At 47.3% G+C, this 15,451-nt stretch overlaps 1 protein-coding gene across 8 annotated transcripts in view; it reads right to left on the bottom strand.

Moving 5' to 3' along the window:
* The window catches only part of RRM2 (ribonucleotide reductase regulatory subunit M2), a 34,667-nt gene extending 29,591 nt beyond the window's left edge, over nt 1-5,076 (bottom strand). For 6 of the 8 annotated variants that reach the window (XR_012095202.1, XR_012095203.1, XR_012095205.1 and 3 more), the window contains exons 1-5: nt 2,905-3,146; nt 2,746-2,820; nt 2,274-2,417; nt 1,951-2,067; nt 948-1,081 (exon numbers count right to left, since the gene is read on the bottom strand). Coding sequence is in view for 2 of the 8 variants with exons in the window: in XM_073022777.1 (XP_072878878.1) it covers nt 948-1,081; nt 1,951-2,067; nt 2,274-2,417; nt 2,746-2,820; nt 2,905-3,003 (569 nt within the window). In the remaining 6 variants the exon portion in view is untranslated. Of the gene's footprint in view, nt 1-947; nt 1,082-1,950; nt 2,068-2,273; nt 2,418-2,745; nt 2,821-2,904; nt 3,147-4,896 lie in introns of those variants that run through there. The other 2 variants (XM_073022777.1, XM_038006567.2) reach the window with 2 other exon arrangements.
* Between the last annotated feature and the right edge of the window lie 10,375 nt (nt 5,077-15,451).

The raw sequence follows: 15,451 nt of genomic DNA, 5'->3' as shown, positions 1-15,451 counted from the left end.
CTTCTGTCTCAACCTGCCAAGTAGCTGGGCCTACCAGCTCACACTACCACACCCAGCTGCCTTTCATTCTTTCCATCTCACTGTCCTGTTTGAGACCTGGGTCTGCCTCTCCCTTGCTTTTGAGGCTTCCCCAGCAGACCTTCTTGATCCCAACCATTCCCCTTTTGGTCATTTGCCCCAATCGTATCCCTAATCTTTGTCCTCTTTTCTCAATTTCCACCTATAAACATGTTCAAATCTCTTCACCCACAATGAGTTTCCTCAGTCCTTTCAAGTTACCACTTTTCTTCTTCATGTACTTCAAAGTCTACAATAGCTACTTTAGGTTGCAGCTTCACCACTTCCACTCCACATAGGGTTCCAGTCCCTAAAGCTGACCTTTGTATCTAGACTACTCCAACAGCCCATTTCTAATCCCCCACCTCCAATCTCCAAAACAAAACAGACCTTAAGCTACCTTTATTCAGCCAAACTGCTGCATGCCTAAATCAGTCTCAGGGTTCACTGCTGCCACTGCCTTCTGTAACTCCTGCTAAGTCTTATTTGCCTGTACCGTACTGCAGCTTCCTTAGGAGACAAGTCCGCCCTGTCCTTCATCCCACCGCAGCCCCACATTCTAGCCTCTCAACATATTTACCAAACAAGCAAAGATGGTCAGACATAGGTTTTAGTTTGTCTTACCCAACATCTAGGAATTTTTTCAAAAGAAGGCTTTAGATTGGTAGACATCCAACTCTAAAAGCGGAGTACCTTCACAACTCTAAGTGAATAATAAAGTGAATTTAGGCCCCTTGCTAAGAGCAGACATGACCATGGGTGCTGGGAATGTCTATGACTGACTGCTTAGTCATTCTGGAGTCATTTTTATCCCTACATGAAGTAAAAATTTGTAATAAATCAACAATTAATGAGTCCTAAAAATCTTGGCATACCACTTGAATACTCACCTTTCTTTGGAATCTTTTATGTAAGTGTCAATAAGAAGACTATACATTTCAGAATGTATGTTTTCCATGGCAATTTGGAAGCCATAGAAACAGCGGGCTTCTGTAATCTGGACTTCTTGGCTAAATCGCTCCACCTAGTGGCAAAACAATCAAAGTTAAGCTTGAGAAAAAACTAACAGCAGCAACGCTCAACAGATACTGGTAGCATCGCACTCTTTGTACCATTATAAGGTTTATTTCTATATATATTTCATCCAATTCGTCACAGTTCTGTGATATTTTATATCATATACTCAACTTACAGATCAGGAAATAGATACATATAAAATAAGATTTCTGTGAGCACTCAATGATTTCCTGGTTAATTTATGTCAAGAAAGATCCATTCCCAATAAGAGATACAACCAAATTATGATTAAAACAGCAAAGCCCCAAAAAGGAGGGAGCAGAGCCCGGCGTGGTGGCTCACGCCTGTAATCCCAGCACTTTGGGAGGCCAAGGTGGGCATATCACCTGAGGTCATCAGTTCGAGACCAGCCTGGCCAACATGGGGAAACCCTGTCTCTACTAAAACTACAGAAATTAGCCGGCAGGTGGCGCAGGTCTGTAATCCCAGCTACTCATGAGGCTGAGGGAGGAGAATTGCTTGAACCCAGGAGGCAGAGGTTGCAGTGAGCCAAGATCGCACCACTGCACTCCAGCCTGGGCCAGAGTGAGACTGTCTCAAAAAAAAAAAAAGGAGGGAGCAGACATGGTGGCCACAAGGAGTCCTCCTGTTGCTACCACTTAATATTGTCTCAGCTTCTCTAGAGTCAGGAAAATACCGTAAGAAAGAACTGCAAAGTGTTACAAAACAGGAAATGCCATGTAATATAAAACCCAGCTTATAGACACAGAGACACTCAGCATGGAAAAATGGAAAAACGTACAAGACGAGGAGAGCGAACTAGTTCGACCTCAGATCGTCAATGTCAAATGAACGAAAGATATTTGAGAAACTCACCAAGTTTTCATTTACTATGCCATCGCTTGCTGCAAAGAAAGCCAGAACATGGGATATAAAATATCTCTCCTCGGGCTTCAGGGATTCCCAGTGCTGAATGTCCTTGGACAGGTCCACCTGAGGTTCGGAGTCACAATTTTAGCATAAAAGGAAGACAGCAAAGCTTGCAGGACTCACACTGAGCACTCTGAAACTTTAAGTGTGCTGGCACCACTAACTATGCCCCACAGTTAGCCTCCCTTGCCAACGGGAACCTCCAAGTGCATTTATGTCTGAGGTGTCACGGTCCCCCCTGCAGGGGTCTTCTGGGGTCCTCCGATTACCTCCTCGGCGGTCCAGAAGGAAGCCTCCGCCTTCTTATACATCTGCCAGATATCATGGTACTCGATGGGGAAGATGACAAAGCGGCGGGGGTTTTCTCTCAGCAGCGGTTCATCCTCCACGCCGGGGGCAGCTGCTTTAGTTTTCTGTTGGGGAAGAAAATAAAACATTCAAGTACGGGGCGAACCATATGAAACTAATGTTTTTCTCACCAAGTCCGTTCCATGGGCGGCAATTTCATGGGACCCGATGTGAAAACGTGGCTGTCCCGTCGCACTCCGTGGGTCGCAGCAGAGGAGCGCACGCCCAAACCGGGAAATGGGCCGAGGGGCACGGGAGGTCGCCCTGGGGAGGGGCCGCCTAGGCGGGAAAGGAACCGGCGCGGGAGTGTGAACAGCTGAGGAGACAATGCGGTTTTGGCGCCAAGACGCTCAAGGCCGCCCCTGGCCCCTCTGCCCTACGCCCGTCACTCACCGGCTCCGCGGGCTCCTGGAAGATCCTCCTCGCGGTCTTGCTGGCCAGGACGCGGGTCCCGCTCAGGGCTGGCGGCTGCAGGGAGACGTGGGTGAGTGGGGGGCGGCTTCGCTTCCCTGCCTCCCTCCCCCGCCCGCAGCACCCTCCCCGTGCGCTCACCGTGTTCTCCTTGTCGACCAGGCTTAGCCCCTTCAGCGGCGAGAGCTGCAGCTGCTGCGGGTTCGTGATGGGCGCGAGCGGGATGCGGACGGAGAGCATAGTGGCGGCGCAGCGAAGTACAGCGACAGGGCAGAACAGGATGGCTGGGACGCGAAGCACGGGCGACGCCTCGGTCCAGCAGCCTTTAAATCTCCCGTGCCGGCCCTTCCCATTCGCTTTGGCGCCCCGGCCCTCCCCATTGGCTGTGCCGTGCCCCCGACCCTTCCATTGGCTGCACCTTGACCCCACCCAGGCTGGCCGCGGGACAGCGCGCGATTTTCAAGCGCAGCGCGGGAGCCTCCGCCGGCGCCTTCCGGGGACCCCCGGGGACATCCCCGTGGACGCCCCCTGGGACCTCCCGGTTCCCCCCCCGCTCCGTCCGCTGGCTGGGTCGCGGGCGCCGCCGCCCGGGCCTCCACAGGTCCCACGGGACCAGGACCGCAGTCCCTGAGGGTCTCGGCGGCGTTGGCGCGCGCGGGCCCCGGTTCGCCCGGGAACCGTTTGGGATTGCGTGAGGCGCAGCGATTGGAGCCCGCGGGCGCGCCTCCCGAAAGCGCCTCCTCCCAGCCGCGCCGCCGCAGGGCAGGGCACTTAGCCAAAGAGGTTGGTGCAAAGGCCTGGAAGACGCTCCTGGGTTGGGGGAGGCGTTGCTGCGACCCTTTCGATCCGTGTCCCTGGGGTGGGGGTGCAAGGGCCCCGAGCCCTGACATTTGGGCGGGGTGGTCGGCGAGGACCCTACAGCCTAAAGGTTAGGGCTGCTGAGCCCCGCGGCTCGTTTTGCTGTGACTGGGACGTGCGACCAGGCTTCTAACAGATTCGGTGTCCCCCTGAGTAAAATGGGACTCGTCACCGCGTGGGGTGTTAATGTGGTGAGGAGAGCATTCGTTGAGATGACTCATGTAAAATGTGCAGTCCTTCGTAAACCTTCAAACTCCAGGACACGGAGAGAAGGCCCTTGGTGCAATTTTCCACAGAAATCCTGTCTCCTGTCAGACCCCTGTCCCCTATCGTCACCCTTGCTTTAAGAATTGCAAACTGTGGCTGGGCGCGGTGGCTCACGCCTGTAGTCCCAGCACTTTGGGAGGCCGAGGCAGGAGATTGTTTGAGACCAAGAGCTGGAGACAAGCCTCGGCAACATAGTGAGACCCCGCCACCATTAAAAAAAGAAAAAAAAAAAACTTGTTTTAATTGCAAACTGAGCAAAAATTCCTGGGAGAAAGTTCACAGAATGATTTTAGAACTAGGATTTAATGTACTACTCATTGGGCATCAAATATGCTGAAGAGGACTTTGAAAACTCCACTGGGGTAGAGACTCAACTTAGCAACAGCTTTCATTTAATTGTCTATGTGGCTTTCTGATTTGCCAGGCCCTGCAACGGCAAAATGCCATAAATAAAGGACGAGAAAGAAACTTTAAGATCCAAGAAGAAATCATTAACCTGAGAAAGCTTCAACAGCTGCACTCAGGGCTGTTATTGAGAGACTCGGGACTTTTTACAAAGCCTTTTCTAGATACTTTATAGAGGGTGGGGTTGGACAGGTATCCTCCCCATCTAGGTCTGTTTCTCTCATTTCTTAAAAGTACTACGGATTTGTATTCAAAGTATTCTCGTGTTGCAGGAATAAGTGACCATCACATTCCTTACACAAAGCCACAACCAAAACTTTGGTGTAGCATGATTTGTTTAAAGCAACTTGCCATTCATTGCCAGTTTCACCCCCAAACACACTAAAGCATCTCCAGGAAATTGGTATTTTTATTGATTACTTTATGGCTGATAAAGCTATTATCTAACAAAATTATAATTTCTTGGTGTAATACTCAACTCAGATTTCAATTTCCCATAATCAACGTCTAAAGCCCTGGTTTTGGTTGCCCTACGGCGCCACGTGCTTTTTTGCTCCTGTTAAACTCACTGTAACTGAAATAGCCAGAAGTGGCTTCACTTACAGTTTAGTTCCTGGCCACGTAATTAACATAGCCATTGTAGAAGGCGCGGAAAGATGCGTACGTGTTAGAGGCCAGGTGAAGTCGCTATCCTCCCCTCCCGCGCTGAACCTGAGTCATCTCGGCGTGGCCCTCCTCCCTCCAGGTCCGGCATCTTTGCCCCGCTGCGGAGGTGGCGGCGCCCAGAGCCACGCGGCAATGCGGCAGGTTCCGCCTCCGGGGGGTCGGGTCAAAGCAGCCACTCCCGGGAGGGCCCCCGCCGTAGGCGCCAGGCTGCTGCTAACGCCGGGATTTACTCCTTTTTCCCTCGGTGCTCGTTTTTTTGGTTTTATTTAAGTGAACAAACAAGGGTCTCGCTTGTTTGCCCAGGCTGATCTCAAAATCCTGGCCTCAAGCGATCCTCCCTCCGCCTCCCTAAGCCCGGGGATTCCTGGCGGGAGCCACTTGAGCGCGCGTTTTGACATCTGCATCTACTCCACCATTGGTCTGCACGGGAGGCCCCGCCCCGTTCCCCGGAAGGCTCCTCTGCATTCCCAGCCTCAGGTGCCCCGCCCCGTTTCCGCTGCGCGCTCTCCCGCTCACACGCCCCCACCCGGGACATGTTTGCAGGTCCCTGGCCAAGGTTAGCGCGGCTTCCAAAAGGCTGTTCCTACCTGTCCACCATTAGTGTGGAAAAACCGCGGCCCTCACTGTGTACCAGACACCGTGCCGAACGTGGTCATAATAATAATTACGGCTGCAGCACCCACAGCCTCTGGGCACCTGGATCATGTGAGGCTGGTTTTTTTGTTGTTGTTTTTTTTTGAGTTTTTTGTTTTTTTTGTTTTGAGACAGGGTCTCGCTCTGTTGCCCAGGCTGGTGGCTGCATCATAGTTCACTGCAGCCTCAACTTTCCGAGGTCAAGCGATTCTCCCACCTCAGCCTCCCAAGTAGCTGGGACTCCAAGCATGCACCACTCTGCCAGGCTAATTTTTAAATTTTTTGTAGAGATGGGTTCTCAGTATGTCACCCGGGCTGGTCTTGAACCCCTGGGCTCAAGCCCTCCACCCGCCTTGGCCTCCCAAAATGCTCAGATTACAGGCGTGAGCCACCGTCCCACCGGGGTTGGTATTTTTTTTTTTTTTTTTTTTTTTTTTTTTTTTTTTTTTTTTTTTTTTGAGGCGGAGTTTTTGCTCTGTCGCCCAGGCTGGAGTGCAGTGGCCGGATCTCAGCTCACTGCAAGCTCCGCCTCCCGGGTTCACGCCATTCTCCTGCCTCAGCCTCCCGAGTAGCTGGGACTACAGGCGCCCGCCACCTCGCCCGGCTAGATTTTTGTATTTTTTAGTAGAGACGGGGTTTCACCGGGTTAGCCAGGATGGTCTCGATCTCCTGACCTCGTGATCCGCCCGTCTCGGCCTCCCAAAGTGCTGGGATTACAGGCTTGAGCCACCGCGCCCGGCCGGGGTTGGTATTTTTAACCCCGTTTCATAGGTGAAGAAATGAAGACCTGAGAGGCAAGGAAACTGCCCAAGGTCGCACAGCACAACTGCACAGCGGAACGTTTCTACCCTAACTTTTCATTATGAATGTTTTCAACATACAGAATAATGGAAAGATTGCTAGCGTTCGCCCACTAACTAAGATTCAACAGCTGTTTCCATTTTGCCATATTTGCTTCATGGCAAATATGGCAGACACCCCCTCTGTGGGTGTGTGAGGCTTATGCTTTTTTATGGATCATTTGAAAGTGATAGATATCATGACCCATTACCCCTAAATGTTTCAGCTCCTAAAAATAAGGACACTCTCTAACGTCACCACAATACCACATTTATCCCTAGGAAAACTAACAATACTCCAGTATCACCTAATATCCAGTCCATATTCCTGTTTTTCCAATTGTTTCAAAAATGTCTCATAGTTTTTTGGATTTACTTTTTTTATGCAGGATCTACTTAAGTACATGCATTGCGTTTGGTTATTATGTTGCTTTAGACTCTTAATAAAAGCTCTTCCACTTCTTTTCCCCACGACATTGACTTTGAAGTACAGGCCAGTTTTCTTGTAGAATGTCCCACATCCTACATTTGCCTGATTGTTTATTCACGGTGTCAATTAACTTGTTTTCCTGACCCCTGGACTCTACACTGGAAGTTAGGTGAAAAGGCTTTATTAGGCCCTGCTTGGAGGCTCACGCCTGTAATCCCAGCACTTTGGGAGGCTGAGGCAGGCAGATCACCTGAGGTCAGGAGTTTGAGAGCAGCCTGGCCAATATAGGGAAACCCCATCTCTATTAAAAATACAAAAATTAGCCAGACGTGGTGGCAGGCGCCTGTAATTCCCACTACTTGGGAGGCTGAGGCAGGAGAATCGCTTGAACCCAGGAGGCAGAGGTTTCAATGAGCCGAGATCACACCATTGCACTCCAACCTGGGCAACAAGAATGAAATTCCATCTCAAAAAAAAAAAAAAAAAAAAAAAAAAGGCAGGTGGGAGTGGTCGTTATTAGACTTAGGCTAAAAGTTATTGGCAAGAAGACTTCATAGGTGATAATATAGCTAGGATTTGAACCCAGGTCTGACTAACTCCAGAATTCCAGACTCTCAAAAATTTGAATATGATCTGCCAATTACATTATATATATTATATATATAATATGTAATATATATATATATAATATATATTAGAGAGAGAGAGATGAGATCTCACTATATTGCCCAGGCTGGTCTCAAACTTCTGGGTCAAGCTGTCCTTCTACCTCAGCCTCCCAAAGTGCTGGGATGACAAGCATGAGCCCTTGTGCCCAGCCCAACATTCTTAATGTAGCACGGCACAGTAGTGCCACAACCACAAGTCTCAGGAGCAGCCCAGTTCAACTTTGTAATTAGTGTATGTGTCACTCACTCAGAGGTCAGCAGGAAATGGTTAAGCAGGAAGCAGGGTGGACAACCAGATGAAACTGTCTGATGTTGATATGAGTGTCACCACATCATGTGTGTCTAGAACATTCGCATTGGAGAGCTTCAGCCACTAAGAGGCCATTTTCAGGAGATGGTGAGGATGGGGCAGCCAGCACAGTGCAGAACCTTTGGGATCAATGATTTTCTTTGTGCTCAGATAACCTCTAAAATGGTGTTGAAAAGTGATGTGCCACTTTGCACACATTTAAAGTGACATTTAGCCAGGCACAGTGGCACACCCTTATAGTCCCAGCTACTCTAGAGGCTGAGGAAGGAGAATTGCTTGAGACCAGGCATTTGAAACCAGTCTGGGCAACATAGCAAGACCCCTGTCTCTCAAACTAAAATAAATAAGAATTAAACTGACATTTAAACTTTTTGTCATAAATTAAATAGTTATAGGAGATGTAATCTCCATCATGTTGCAAATATGAGCACTTTAAAACGAAAACTGGCCAGCATAGTGGCTCACACCTGCAATCCTAGTAGTTTGGGAGCCTGAGCTGGGAGGATGGCTTAAGCCCAGAAGTTCAACACCAGCCTAGGCAGCATAGTCAGACCTTGTTTGTATGAAAAATAAAAAATTAGCTGATTGTGGTGGCACGCATCTGTGGTCCCAGCTATTCAGGAGGCTGAGGCAGGAGTATTGCTTGAGCCCAGGAAGTTGAAGCAGCAGTGAGCCATGATCAGGCCACTGCATTCCACCCTGGGCAACAAAGCAAGATGCTATCTCAAAATAAATAAAAATAAAAACCACAACTATGTGCTTTTTAACTCTTAGAATTTAGAATCCACAGATTTCAGTATGTTTCTTATGCTTATTTAAAAATTCTTAGTCTGGCTGGGCACGGTGGCTCACGCCTGTAATCCCAGCACTTTGGGAGGCCAAGGCTGGCAGATCATGAGGTCAGGAGATCAAGACTATCCTCACTAACAGGGTGAAACCCCATCTCTACTAAAAAATACAAAAAGTTAGCTGGGCATGGTCGCAGGCGCCTGTAGTCCCAGCTACTCAGAAGGCTGAGGCAGGAGAATGGCATGAATCCAGGGGGCGGAGCTTACAGTGAGCTGAGTCACACCACTGCACTCCAACCTGGGCAACACAGTGAGACTCCGTCTCAAAAAAGAAAAAAAAAAAAGAAAAAAATTAAAATTCTTAGTCTGTCACAACTTTTTTTTTTTTTTAAGAAACAGGGTCTTGGCTGGGCGCAGTGGCTCACGTCTGTAATCCCAACGCTTTGGGAGGCCGATGTGGGCGGATCAGCTGAGGTCAGGAGTTCGAGACCAGCCTGACCAACATGAAGAAACCCCGTCTCTACTAAAAAAAGTTACAAAATGCCGGGCGCGGTGGTTCAAGCCTGTAATCCCAGCACTTTGGGAGGCCGAGACGGGTGGATCACGAGGTCAGGAGATCGAGACCATCCTGGCTAACACGGTGAAACCCCGTCTCTACTAAAAAATACAAAAAACTAGACGGGCGAGGTGGCGGGCGCCTGTAGTCCCAGCTACTCGGGAGGCTGAGGCAGGAGAATGGCGTGAACCCGGGAGGCGGAGCTTGCAGTGAGCTGAGATCCGGCCACTGCACTCTAGCCTGGGCGACAGAGCGAGACTCCGTCTCAAAAAAAAAAAAAAAAAAGGTTACAAAATTAGCTGTGCTTGGTGGCGCATGCCTGTAATCCTAGCTACTCGTGAGGCTGAGGCAGGAGAATTGCTTGAGCCCGGGAGGCGGAAGTTGCCGTGAGCTGATATGGCGCCATTGCACTTCCGACTGGGCAACCAGAGCAAAACTCCATGTGGAAAAAAAAAAAAGAAAGAAAGAAACAGGGTCTTGCTCTGTCACCCAGTCTGGAGTGCAGTGGTGCAATAATGGCTCACTACAACCTTGAACTCCTGGGTGTAAGCAGTCCTCCCACCTCAGCCTCCCAAGTAGCTAGGACTACAGGTGCACACCATCACGCCCGGCTAATTTTTTTTTATTATAGAAACAGGGTCTCACTATGGGTCCCAAGCTGGTTTGAATTCTTGGCCTCAAGTGATCCTCTAGCCTCAGCCTCCCAAAGCGCTGAGATTACAGGCCTCAGCCACAGTGCCTGGGCTTTGTCCATTTATTGATTGGGTCATCTATCACTTTCTCATTGATTTATGGGGGCTTTATATGATTTGGACAGTATCTCTTTCTATTATATATGTTGCAGTTTTAGTTTCCTGTTACTCCATTTATGTCTTTTTTTTTCTTTTTAAAAAAAGTATTAAGCTTTATTTTGAGATAGTTTAAGACACACAGAAGTTGCAAAAATGGTAGAGTTTCTTTGTACCCTTCATCCAGGTTACTCAACATCTTACATAACCATAGTACATTGTCAAAATCAGGAAGTTGACAGTAATTAAGTTACTAACCTTGTTTGGATTTCACTGGTTTCTACATGCAGTCGTGTATTTGTGTGTGTGTACGTGGTTCTTTGAAATTTTATCACATGTGTAGATTTGAATAACCATCACCAAATCAGGATACAGAACTGTTCCATCACCACAAAGAGGATCCCTGTGTTGCTCCTCATTGTTAACACCTAGCCTTAACTCCTGGCAACCACTAATCTGGTCTCCATCACTGTAATTTTTCTTAGAGAATATTCTATAAATGGAATCATATAATGTGGAACCCTTTGAGATTAATTGCCTTTTTGTTTTTAACTATAAATAATGCCCTTGAGATTCATCCAAGTTGTTGAATGTATCAACAGTTTCTTCCTGTTTATTGCCAAGTAGTGTGCATTTCCTTAGATGGCTGTGCCATAGTTTATCCATTCACCTGGTGCAGGACATCTGTGTATTTTGCTTTCTTGTTTTTTTTTTTTTGTTTGTTTTTTTTTTTTGAGTTAGGGTATCACTACGTTGCCCAGGCTGGATTCGAACTCTTGGGTTCAAGTGATCCTCCCACCTCAGTAGCTGTGATCACAGATGCATACCACCAGGCCCTTGCTCATATCTTGCTTTCTAACTAATTAATTTCTATTCTTATCCCCTCTCAAACATTGGTTGACTTTACTTCTTTTTTTTCTTTTTTTTTTTTTTTTTTTTTGAGACAGAGTCTGTCTGTCGCCCAGGCTGGAGTGTAGTGGCACCATCTTGGCTCACTGCAACTTCCACCTCCCAGGTTCAAGCAATTCTCCTGCCTCAGCCTCCTGAGTAGCTGGGATTAAAGGCACCTACCACCATACCCAGCTAATTTTTGTATTTTTAATAGAGAAAGAGTTCCACCATGTTGGCCAGGTTGGTCTCGAACTCCTGACCTTCAGTGTGATACACCTGCCTCAGCTTCCCAAAGTGCTGGGATTACAGGCATGAGCCACCGCACCCGGCCGCCCTTACATTTTCTTTTGAGTACGGCTTTGGCAAATCCCACAGGTTTTAATGGATGATGTTCTCACTTTTGCATTTTTTAAATAGTCTGAGATGTGGGTTTTGATTTCCTTTATTACCTAGATCTGGTTTATTTAGAATGTTAAAACTTTTCATTTCCATGTGCTTTGATTTTCATTTTGAGTATCTTTTCATTCAGATTACATTGCTAGAATCATTAGATCAATTTTAGGAGAACTGACATCTTTATGATATTGAGTCTTCTAATCCATGGCCATGGTATATCCCTCCATTTATTTATGTTGTCCTTAATTTTTTTCAGTAATTTTTTTGTAGCTTCCTATATAGCGGTCTTGCAGATTAAAAAAAAATTTTTTCCTGGATATTTATTTCTTATTCTATGATAAATAGTATTTAATTTTTTTATTTTCTAAATTTATGCACTGATACATATAGACATTGTTTTTCATGTTATTAACCTTAAATCCCACAACCTTGATCAATTCGTAAATAATTTGGTTTATCTGTGGACTCCTTTATATTTTCTTCATTCACAGTCATGGTGCCTGTAAAGAATGACAGTTTCATTTCTTCCTATCCAATTGTTATGCTCATTTTTATTTTATCTTATTATTATTATTTAGATACAGGATCTCACTCTGTCTCCTGGACTCAAGAGCAGTGGCACGATCGTAGCTCATTGCAGCCTCGAACTCCTGGGCTCAAGCGATCCTCCAGCCATCACACCATCTACATGGAATCTAATTACTTATATATTTGGTTTACATCTACTATATTAGTATTTGTTTTCTACTTACCCACCTGTTTTGTGTTCTTTTGTCTCTTTTTGAGACAGAGTCTCACTCTGCCACCCAGGCTGGAGTACAGTGACGCAATCTTGGCTCACTACAACCTCTGCCTCCTGGGCTCAAGCAATTCTCCTGCCTCAGCCTCCCGAGTAGCTGGGATTACAGGCGCCAGCTACCACGCCTGGCTAATTTTTGTATTTTTAGTAGAGACAGGGTTTCACCCTGTTGGCCAGGCTGGTCTCGAACTCCTGACCTTAAGCGATCTGTCCGCCTTGGCTTCCCAAAGTGCTGGGATTACAGGCGTGAGTCACTGTCCCTGGTGTTTGCCTCTTTTCAAATATTCTTTGGAATTAAAAGGTTATTATTTGGCTGTGCCAGGCCTCACCAGGTGCATTCTACCTAGTGACTTCAGCTTATATCACATGGAGAAGAAAAATTACCAACCTGAGTCCCATCCAAATTCCTGATACACAAAATTATGAGATAAAATGGTGGTTGATTTAAGTGGCTAAAAGACAGAAGTCTCATTTTGAAAGCTTAAGGCCAGACACGGTGACTCACGCCTGTAATCCCAGCACTTTGGGAGGCCAAGGCCGGTGGATCACGAGGTCAGGAGATCGAGACCATCCTGGCTAACACGGTAAAACCCCGTCTCTACTAAAAATACATTTTAAAAAATGAGCCAGGCGTGGTGGCGGGCACCTGTAGTCCCAGCTACATGGGAGGCTGAGGCAGGAGAATGGTGTGAACCCGGGAAGCGGAGCTTGCAGTGAGTGGAGATCGCGCCACTGCACTTCAGCCTGGGTGACAGAGCAAGACTCCGTATCAAAAAAAAAAAAGATAACAGGAGGGAACACTTACCTCATCTTCTGGGCCTTTAATTGCTCTGAATCATCATAAGACAAGGGAAAGGAGATCACTTTTATTCAAATTTTGTGACTTTTATCATTAACTTTTCAAAAATCCTTTTTAAAAATGGTAGTAAAATACATATAGCATAAAACTTACCATTTTAGCCATTTTTCTTTTCTTTTTTTTTGAAACGGAGTCTCGCTCTGTCGCCCAGGCTGGAGTGCAGTGGCACAATCTCAGCTCACTGCAAGCTCCGCCTCCCGGGTTCGCAGGATTCTCCTGCCTCAGCCTCTGGAGTAGCTGGGATTATAGGCATGCACCACCACGCCCAGCTAATTTTGTATTTTTAGTAATAATGGGGTTTCTCCATGTTGGTCAGGCTGGTCTTGATCTCCCGACCTCAGGTGGTCCGCCCGCCTTGGCCTCCCAAAGTGCTGGGATTACAGGCGTGAGCCACTGCGCCCATCCGACTTCTTCAATTTTTGAATTAAAATTTATTTTATGTTTCCCATGATAAAACTAACGCAGGCTGGGTGCAGTGCCTCACACTTGTGATCTCAGCACTTTGGGAGGTCAGGTGGGAGGATTACTTGAGCCCAGGAGTTCCAGACCAGCTGGGCAACATAGCGAGACCCTGTCTCTACAAAAAAGAAAAAATTATTTGTGTGTGGCAGTGCACACCTGTAGTCTCAGCTACTCAGGAGGCTGAGGCGAGAGGCTTGCTTGAGCCTGGGAGATTGAGGCTACAGTGAGCTATGATTATGCCACTGCACTCCAGCCTGGGTGACAGAGCCATAACACAAAAAAACTAGTGCATATTCATTGTAGAGAGTAAGAAAAAATAGACAGAGTAAAATCACCCCTGTTATTATCAACCAGAAATAGGCACCAGTGGAGTTTAGACACATTTTTCTCCCTTAAGATTTTCTTAGTCATGGACAGCTCTTGTTCTTGCCTGCCTACGCTTTCCCCTATCTGTAGTTAGCAACTCTCCACATTTACTGGGGATCACCCTCCCCCATCCCCGGTCTGCAAGATTAAGGGAGCCAACTCCCTCCCTTCCCCTCCTCCTTGACCCCAAAGGTCTAGGGAGGGACATTTTCTATTCTCCTGACCCATTAGGAACAGGCAACCCACACAAGCCTTACAACAAAAGCTGGATTTCAGGCCATCAGCTGCCTGTGCAGGGAGAGAGAAACCGTCTTTCTGCTGTATGTGAAGCTTGGAGAACTGAGGCGATGGCTCTGGGGAGCACAGAGTGGAAAATGGAATCGACAAAGAGGAAAGCAGAACTGAGACAGAAAGAGACTCTTCAGGAGAACAGACAGGCAAGGGAGTGTTTATTGGCTCCTGTGCCCCCAAAGCCCAGAGTGGCTCTTCCACTGTAACTGCTCCTAAACCCGAAACGGAGCCAGAGGTTAGCCATACCCTGCTGCCTCCACCTGCATCCCCAGCACTACACCGTGTGGCTGTGTTCGCCCCATGGCCACCTGATTCCTAGGCAGCTGATCTTCTGACCTGTAGCAGCCCCCCTTCTCCTGTTTCCTGCCCCTCCTAACACTACGTGCGCACGTGTGTGTGTGTCCAGTTCTGCTTTGACCTAGAAAGCAATTCAAGGAGAAGAATGTATCAAGCAAAGAGCTCAAAAGCAGTGCAGGAAATATCTAAATATTAATGTTAGCTTGAGTAGAAAAATAAAACTATTTCAGCTGGTACTTAGTTCTTTAAAATCTGAACCTTTTACTTGCTTCCTCATAAAAAGACTCTAGTGATTAAGGCCTGACAAAAGATATCTCCCTGACGTACAGACAATATTCCATAAATAAACACCAACACTCAAATAGAGAGATAGTCCTCAACTTATGATGGGGTTACACCCTGATAAAGCCATCATAATTGAACATATAATTGGAACATGCATCTAATACACCCACCCTACTGAACATCACAGCCCAGCCTCACCTGCCTTAGGTGCTTGGAGCACTTACATTACCTACAGTTGGGCAAAGTCGTCCAGCAGGAGCCTATTTTAAACAAAGGGTTGGATTCCGTACGCAGATGGGCATTGTGTAGACATTATGGGATCCGTAATCACAAAATACAGTATCCAAAGAACGCTGGCAACACAGTGCACTGTGGAGTGCTGGCTGTTTACTGCTTGTGATCGCCAGGCTGACGGGGAGCTATGACTGCCCATCATAGCCAGATAGTCCCCTACCGATATTGCTAGCCCAGGAAAAGATCAAAATTTGAAGTACAGGTTCTACTGAATGTGTATCTCTTTCACAGCATTGTAACGTTGAGCAATTGTAGTTGAGCCATCCTAAGTCAGAACCATCTATATGTAAAACAAAGCATTAAAAATCATTATGTTATGCTGGGTGTACGGTGGCTCACACCTGTAGTCCCAGCGACTCGGGGGGCTGAGGCAGGAGCATCGCTTAAAGCCAGAAGTTTGGCCGAGCGCAGTGTCTCACGCCTGTAATCCCAGCACTTTGGGAGGCCAAGGCAGGCGGATCATGAGGTCAGGAGATCGAGACCATCCTGGCAAACACGGTGAAACCCCATCTCTACTAAAAATACAAAAAAAAAATTAGC

This window comes from Chlorocebus sabaeus, chromosome 14, assembly GCF_047675955.1.
Source record: "Chlorocebus sabaeus isolate Y175 chromosome 14, mChlSab1.0.hap1, whole genome shotgun sequence".
Lineage (NCBI taxonomy): Eukaryota > Metazoa > Chordata > Mammalia > Primates > Cercopithecidae > Chlorocebus > Chlorocebus sabaeus.
This window is presented reverse-complemented; position numbering and strand designations above follow the sequence as displayed.